The following is an 8,731-nucleotide window of genomic DNA, read 5'->3' on the forward strand; positions in this document are numbered from 1 at the left end:
CATTCATCCATGGCTCATACTCGGTTAGAACAAGTTGCTAAGTCACAAAATGATTTGCTTAACGAGATGAAAATAAAATGAATGATCGTCCTATTAGAGTTATGACTAGAGGAGAAAGAATGACTCGGGATCATATCTATATCCTGAAGGTGATACTAAAAGATTGGATATCCAGCTTTCACATCATTGTCCACGGACGAGTTTGGACCAGCCCGCAAACAATTTTTTTCCTGATAAAAAGAGCTTTTATTAACTCAAAATTAGCATCAAACTTTTCATATTTTTCCTTTGATATTTTCGGAGGGAGTGCGCATGTCAATACGTACGGAGCACGGGAGAACAATGCTTTCATGCATGCGTGCCATGGTGATCAGATTTATGGCTACAAGTCTACGCAGAGCCGGAGGTGGCTGGGGCGTGAGAGTGGGCCGGGGAGGGTGGGTGGGCGGAGTAGGATCTCGCGCAGTCGGCTGCCGCGAAGGTGACGGTGCCCTTGTCGAGGTCGTACCCTACGTGCATGTTCTGCTGTGCGATGTTCCCGATCAATGACGACCGAGCCGACGGCGCAATGGCCAAGCACAAGGTGTCCTTCTGCACCACCGCGAACGTGTTCAACGCCTTGAGCGTCACCGCCGCGCCGCCGCCCAGCCCCAGCTCCACGTCAGGGATCTTCGCCGCAATCTGCCCCTCCTTTAGCCCGGTCACGTTGTAGCACAGCGGCAGCTGGAGGTCCGCCGGCGGCCGGGCCTTCGGTGTTAGGTTTAATCTTGTCATGTTCATGTATATGCATAGTTTGCTTTAGTTTGCATGTAGTTTATCTTAGGACTTGTCCCGGCAAAGTCATGGCTGCAGCGTGCAACGGAGCGAGATGCCATCCGATCGTGTGACGCGGTATGGTAGCGTCGTGTGACGCGGCGAGCAGTGTGAGCAGCAGGAGCGTGACAAGCTGCATGGTCAAGTAGTTCCGGCTGATCTGGGTGAGTAATTATCAGTTTTTTTTTTTGAAGCAAATTATCAGTTTGTTAGCATGCATGAGTAACTAGTTGTATGGCTGAGTCGTCTGTTTGTTGGAGCGATTCCAGGGATAAAGATAAGGCCATGGGCTAGTGGGATTAGTTGCCGAGGGTAGTGGCTGGCTAGTGCATGGGTCTGCATGAAGTATGTGGCGTTAGTTGGTTAGTGGCCAACGTGGTGGCCGGGTTAGTGGGTGTGTCATACCCCTGGTGTATATATATGTACTGCATTGAGTTAATGAAAAGAGGAGGCCCAGAGGGCCGAAGGAGAAAACATGTAGCGCCTGTGACTTTCATCGGAGACAAGGCAAAGCTAGCTTTCTCCTTGGTGAAGTGTGTGTGCGTGTGAGTTTCTCACCATGTGTGTGTGTGTTCGAGAGAAACCAAGAGAGAGAGAGAGAGAGAGAGAGAGAGAGAGAGAGAGAGAGCTAGCTGTGAGACGCAGCTCGAGGTAGAAGAAGAAGCGGCGCTGCGAGAGGCGGCGCCAACATTTGGGAGCTTGATCCGCCCGGCCAGCTCCTTCACCAGTGGGTCTAGCAGCGCCTTGTTGAGGAACGTCAGCGTTGTGCCGGAGTCAACGACGGCGGGGGACTGCTGCGGCGCCGCGTAGGTCGCGTTGCCCACCTTGACGGACAGGAGGCCGATGGTGTAGTACGACTTCACCCTGGACGGGATCAGCGGCGTCGTGGCCGCGCCCGGCTCCGTCACGGTGGCGCGGGCGCCGAAGTTGAGCAGGGAGGAGCCGTTGACGGAGTAGGGCAGGAGGCAGTAGGAGAACCTCCGGCCGAGCGAGGCGTGCGCGCCGAGCTGCGCGACGAGGGAGAGGTTTGTGTTGCCGAGGCCGACGAGGCCGTCCCCGATGAAGGAGCCGACAAAGGTCGTGCCGCAGCCGAAGTTGACGTCGGGCACGCGCGTCGTCCGGTCGCCGCGGCTGCCAGCTGGGGCATCGTCCGCGAAGGTGAAGGTCTCGGTGGAGAGGAGGCCGCTCGTGGTGGAGCCCCCGCCATAGCCGTAGAAGTAGGCGCACTTGGAGTCGACGCAGACGGTTTCATGGAGCTCGCGGCACGCGCCGGAGTCGCAGCCCACGGGGCTGTACGTCTTGGACTTGGAGGGGTCGAACACGACGCCCGGCGGGGGTGTGGGCGAGGGCGCGTCACCGGCGAACGCCGGGCCAAGACCGTGGGGCCCCTTCCTGCTGCAATTCAGCCAGACGAGGTCGCTGCCGGTGTCGGCGATGGCGAGCAGACGGGTGGGCGGCGTGCCCACGTTCAAGGCCATCAGGTACTCGAACGGAGTGGAGGTGAGTTCGGACACGACGCCGTGGGCCGACGGTGCGTCGGCGTGGGCGTAGGACCGCGCGAGGGCCTTAACCACGCGGCCATGAGCGGTGAGCGAGGGGTCGTGGAACGGCGACCCGACGGAGTCACGGTGGATGAACTCCACACTAAACCCATCGCCGCCGTACGCCGTGCAAGCGCACAGTTGCGCCGTCAGGGCGACGCCGACGAGCAGGAGAGCGCGAGTTATCGTCGTCATCACAGGCATTGTGGCCTATACTGGAACTCAACTCCCAATGCAAGGATTGGTTGCTGCTGCTGCTGTGCAGGGTAGAGAAATATAAATAGGGGAATTTCCCCAAGTTAATTGTTGACGAATATTTGCCAGCCCGCTGCGTAACTATACTCAATTAATTACTACCTTCTGCACCACGCATGGAATTAGGGGTAGATTCTACGTATTGGAGAGCTGGAGAGGAGGAGGAGATCATCTTGTGCGTGAAACTGAAGATTTTGTAATTAATTCGTGCTAAAAGTGGTGAGTGGCTACTTCCAATAAGTGATTGATTCGCAGTATACATGTCACCGGCAACCCAGCAATGGACCCCAATAGCCGGCGAACGTTCGCCGAGAGGGACGACATTTGCGAACGTTTTTGTTTCTTCAAAGACGCGTGGCATTTTCTTCAAAACAACATGACAATTGCTTCAGAGGATGGTACTTTCTTCAAACACTGTTTGATCTCGGGTCATAACTAAAACTGCCAGCAAAATGCGTTCGTTTGTCATCCCCTTCCAAGAGAATGTCAGCCGCATAACATTACCGCCCGGCAAAAATGCTAGTAATGGCAAATCTTTGATAAACGATAACAGATTAAACAGATATTTATTTTCTCCTTATTAAGCTTCTTTTTGTTCCACGCCTCAGGTATTCCATCCCATCACTTCTCATAAAAATTGTTATCCGCTAGAGGGAAAGAAATTATGCTCAAATCTGTTGTACAAGTTATCTCCACCTATGCTATATACATCTTTAAAATTCCTAAAAATCAAAGAAATCATTGGCGCGATGTCATAATTTTGGTGGGGAGACGAGGACAGTGCTACTTCTTGATCTTGCGTTGGTTTTTTTCCTTGAAAAAAGGAAAAGATGATGCAGCAAAGTAGAAATAAGTATTTCCATCAGTTTAGAACTAAGGTATCAATCCAGTAAGAGGAATACACAAGTCACCAATGGTTGCACCTACACAAACAAACAAATACTTGCATCCAACGCGATAAAGGGGTTGTCAATCCATTCATAGTTACTTGCAAGGATGAGATCTAATAGTGGTATATATAAAAGATAAGTAAAGGTGCAAAATAAGATAAAAGTAAATAAATTGCAGCAATGGATTTTTGTGTTTTAATTTTATAGATCTGAAAACAATATGATAAAAAATAGACCCGGGGCTATAGTTTTCACTAGAGTCTTCTCTCTTCAAAGAAAGCATATAATGGGTAAACAAATTACTGTTAAGCAATTTATAGAAAAAAGCATAGTTATGACGATATCTAAGACAATGATCATGAATATAGGTATCACGTCCATGACAAGTAGACCAACTCCTGCCTGCATCTACTACTATTACTCCATACATCGACCGCTATCCAGCATGCAGCTAGTGTATTAAATTAACAAGAACGGACTGATGCCTTAAGCAAGATGACATGATGTAGAGGGATACATTCAATCAATATGAATAAACCCCATCTTTTTATCCTTAATGGCAACAATACAAATATGTGTCAGTCCCTTTCTGTCACTGGCAATAAGCACCGCAAGATTTAACCATTACAAAGCACCTCTCCCATGGCAAGAAAAACCAATCTAGTTGGTCAAACCAAATCAGTAGATCAGAGAGAAATACAAAGTGATACGTCTCCAATGTATCTATAATTTTTTATTGTTTCATGTTGTTTTATTATCAATCTTGGATGTTTTATAATCATGTTACAGTCATTTTATACCATTTTTTGGTACTAACCTATTGACATAGTGCCAAGTGCCAGGTGCTATTTTTCATGTTTTTTACATCGCAGAAAATCAATATCAATCGAAGTCCAAATGCCACGAAACTTTACGGAGATTTTTTATGGGCCAAAAGGAAGGCAATGGGCCCTGGTTGCACCTGGGGGGGTGCCCCGAGGGGGGCAAAACCTACCAGGGCGCGCCAGGGCCTCCTAGCGCACCCTGGTGGGTTGTGCCCGCCCCAAAATACCAGAACCCTATGGGAGTCGACGAAATATCCATCCAGCCGCCGCAGAGTCCAGAATCACCAGATCCAATCTACACACCATCACAGAGGGGTTCACCACTTCCATTGGTGCCTCTCCGATGATGCGTGAGTAGTTCTTTGTAGACCTTCGGGTCCGTAGTTAGTAGCTAGATGGCTTCATATCTCTCTCTTGATCCTCAATACAATGGTCTCTTGGAGATCCATACGATGCAACTCTTTTTGCGGTGTGTTTGTTGGGATCGCTGAACTTCGAGTTTATGATTAGATCTATGTTTTTTATATCCATGAAAGTATTTGAGTTTCTTTGATCTCTTTTATGCATGATCTCTCATACTTTCATGCATATAAAAACATAGATCTGATCATAAACTCGAAGTTCATCGATCCCAACAAACACACTGCACACTACTATGGTGGAGGGGGGGCACCGCACACTACTATCAGCGTCCGTCTTCCTCTTGAAGATCCATTTATTCTCAATGACTCACCGATCATTGAGCAAGTCAATCAAAGTCCATACTTTGTTCTCATATATGGATCCCGTCTCAAATTTCATGGCCTCAAGCCATTTCGCAGAATCTGGGCTCATCATCGCTTCCTCATAGTTCGTAGGTTCGTCATGGTCTAGTAACATGACTTCCAGAATAGGATTACCGTACCACTCTGGTGCGGACTGTACTCTGGTTGACCTACGAGGTTCGGTAGTAACTTGACCTAAAGTTTCATGATCATCATCATTAGCTTCCTCACTAATTGGTGTAGGAATCACTGGAACTGATTTTTGTGATGAACTACTTTCCAATTTGGGAGAAGGTACAATTACCTCATCAAGTTCTACTTTCCTCCCACTCACTTCTTTCAAGAGAAACTCCTTCTCTAGAAAGGATCCATTCTTAGCAGAAAATATCTTGCCTTCGGATCTATGATAGAAGGTGTACCCAACAGTCTCCTTTGGGTATCCTATGAAGACACATTTCTCCGATTTGGGTTCGATCTTATCGGTTTGAAACTTTTTCTCATAAGCATTGCAACCCCAAACTTTAAGAAACGACAGCTTAGGTTTCTTGCCAAACCATTGTTCATACGGTGTCGTCTCAACGGATTTAGATGGTGCCCTATTTAACGTGAATGCAGCTGTCTCTAATGCATAACCACAAAACGATAGTGGTAAATCGGTAAGAGACATCATAGATCGCACCATATCTAATAAAGTACGGTTATGACGTTCGGACACACCATTACGCTGTGGTGTTCCAGGTGGCGTGAGTTGTGAAACTATTCCGCATTGTTTCAAATGAAGACCAAACTCGTAACTCAAATATTCTCCTCCACGATCAGATCATAGAAACTTTATTTTCTTGTTACGATGATTTTCCACTTCACTCTGAAATTCTTTGAACTTTTCAAATGTCTCAGACTTATGTTTCATCAAGTAGATATACCCATATCGGCTCAAATCATCTGTGAAGGTCAGAAAATAACGATACCCACCGCGAGCCTCAACACTCATCGTGTTGCATACATCAGTATGTATTATTTCCAATAAGCCAGTTGCTTACTCCATTGTTCCGGAGAACGGAGTTTTAGTCATCTTGCCCACGAGGCATGGTTCACAAGCATCAAATGATTCATAATCAAGTGATTCCAAAAGCCCATCAGCATGGAGTTTCTTAATGCGCTTTACACCAATATGACCTAAATGGTAGTGCCACAAATAAGTTGCACTATCATTATTAACTTTGCATCTTTTGACTTCAATATTATGAATATATGTATCACTACAATCAGGATTCAGTAAACCATTCACCTTGGATGTATGACCATTGAAGGTTTTATTCATGTAAACAGAACAACAATTATTCTCTGACTTTAAATGAATATACATGATCAAATCATATACATGCTTAACACAAACACCAAATAACATTTATTTAGGTTCAACACTAATCCTGAAAGTATAGGGAGTGTGCGATGATGATCATATCAATCTTGGAACCACTTCCAACACACATCGTCACTTCACCCTTAACTAGTCTCTGTTCATTTTGCAACTCCTGTTTCGAGTTACTAATCTCTAGCAACTGAACTAGTACCAAATACTGAGGGGTTGCTATAAACACTAGTAAAGTACACAGCAATAACATGTATATCAAATATACCTTTGTTCACTTTGCCATCCTTCTTATCCGCCAAATACTTGGGGCAGTTCTGCTTCCAGTGACCAGTCCCTTTGCAGTAGAAGCACTTAGTCTCAGGTTTAGGTCCAGACTTGGGCTTCTTCACTAGAGCAGCAACTTGCTTGCCTTTCTTCTTGAAGTTCCCCTTCTTCCCTTTGCCCTTTTCTTGAAACTAGTGGTCTTGTCAACCATCAACACTTGATGCTTTTCTTGATTTCTACCTTCATTGATTTCAGCATCAGAAAGAGCTTGGGAATCGTTTCCGTTATCCCTTGCATATTATAGTTCATCACGAAGTTCTAGTAACTTGGTGATAGTGACTAGAGAACTCTTTCAATCACTATCTTATCTGGAAGATTAACTCCCACTTGATTCAAGTGATTGTAGTACTCAGACATTCTGAGCACATGCTCACTGGTTGAGTTATTCTCCTCCATCTTGTAGGCAAAACACTTTGTTAGAGGTCTCATACCTCTCGACTCGGGCATGAGTCTGAAATACAAATTTTAGCTCTTGGAACATTTTATATGCTCCGTGGCGTTCAAAATGTTTTTGAAGTCCCGGTTCTAAGCCGTAAAGCATGGTGCACTAAACTATCAAGTAGTCATCATACCGAGCTTTGCCAAACATTCATAACGTCTGCATCTGCTCCTGCAATAGGTCTGTCACCTAGCGGTGCATCAAGGACATAATTCTTCTATGCATCAATGATGATAATCCTCAGATCACGGATCCAATCCGCATCATTGCTACTATTATCTTTCAACATAGTTTTCTCTAGGAACATATCATAACTAAAACGGGGAGCTACATCGCGAGCTATTGATCTACAACATAGTTAAGCAAAATACTATCAGGTACTAAGTTCATGATAAATTAAAGTTCAATTAATCATATTACTTAAGAACTCCCACTTAGATAGGCATCCCTCTAGTCATCTAAATGATCACGTGATCCAAATCAACTAAACCATGTCCGATCATCACGTGAGATGGAGTAGTTTTCAATGGTGAACATCACTATGTTGATCATATCTACTATATGATTCACGCTCGACCTTTCGGTCTCCAGTGTTCTGAGGCCATATCTGCATATGCTAGGCTCATCAAGTTTAACCCGAGTATTCCGGGTGTGCAAAACTGGCTTGCACCCGTTGTATGTGAAGGTAGAGCTTATCACACCCGATCATCACGTGGTGTCTCGGCACGACGAACTGTCGCAACGGTGCATACTCAGGGAGAACACTTATACCTTGAAATTTAGTGAGAGATCATCTTATAATGCTACCGCCGAACTAAGCAAAATAAGATGCATAAAGGATAAACATCACATGCAATCAAAATATGTGACATGATATGGCCATGATCATCTTGCGCCTTTGATCTCCATCTCCAAAGTACCGTCATGATCTCTATCGTCACCGGCATGACACCATGATCTCCATCATCTTGATCTCTATCAACATGTCATCACATGGTCGTCTCACCAACTATTGCTCTTGCAACTATTGCTATCGCATAGCGATAAAGAAAAGCAATTATTTGGCGCTTGCATCTTATGCAATAAAGAGACAACCATAAAGCTTCTACCAGTTGCCACTAACTTCAACAAAATATGATCATCTCATACAACAACTTATATCTCATCACGTCTAGACCATATCACATCACAACAAGCCCTGCAAAAACAAGTTAGACGTCCTCTACTTTGTTGTTGCAAGTTTTACGTGGCTGCTATGGGCTGCAAGAACCGTTCTTACCTAGGCATCAAAAACCACAACGCGGTATAGTGATTGCTTTTTGATCTTCAGAAAGAACCCTATTCATTGAATCTGATTCAACTAAAGTTGGAGAAACAGACACCCACTAGCCACCTGTGTGCGAAGCAAATCGGTAGAACCAGTCTCGCATAAGCGCACGCGTAATGTCGGTCTGGGCCGCTTCATCCAACAATGCCGCCGAATCAAGAATCAACTAGTGACGGCAA

The 8,731-nt window shown here is 45.6% G+C and overlaps 1 protein-coding gene across 1 annotated transcript; it reads right to left on the reverse strand.

Annotated features, from left to right (window-relative positions):
* Positions 1–390: 390 nt before the first annotated feature.
* On the reverse strand, positions 391–2,574 carry LOC123153002 (aspartic proteinase CDR1-like). The gene is made up of 2 exons (XM_044572336.1): positions 1,503–2,574; positions 391–747 (listed from the first exon to the last, which is right to left on the reverse strand). Exons 1-2 carry the CDS (start codon positions 2,556–2,558, stop codon positions 391–393), a joined length of 1,413 nt encoding a protein of 470 aa, XP_044428271.1. The 5' UTR covers positions 2,559–2,574.
* Positions 2,575–8,731: the final 6,157 nt, after the last annotated feature.

The sequence above is a fragment of the Triticum aestivum genome, chromosome 7A (assembly GCF_018294505.1).
Source record: "Triticum aestivum cultivar Chinese Spring chromosome 7A, IWGSC CS RefSeq v2.1, whole genome shotgun sequence".
Taxonomy (NCBI): domain Eukaryota; kingdom Viridiplantae; phylum Streptophyta; class Magnoliopsida; order Poales; family Poaceae; genus Triticum; species Triticum aestivum.

Bases quoted from the DNA above. Each gene is read 5' to 3' on its own strand.
- LOC123153002 (XM_044572336.1), bottom strand. From the start codon at position 2,558: ATGCCTGTGATGACGACGATAACTCGCGCTCTCCTGCTCGTCGGCGTC. The intron at 748-1,502 runs GTTGGCGCCGCC...CTAACACCGAAG, and splicing joins GGCGGATCAAGCTCCCAAAT to GCCCGGCCGCCGGCGGACCT.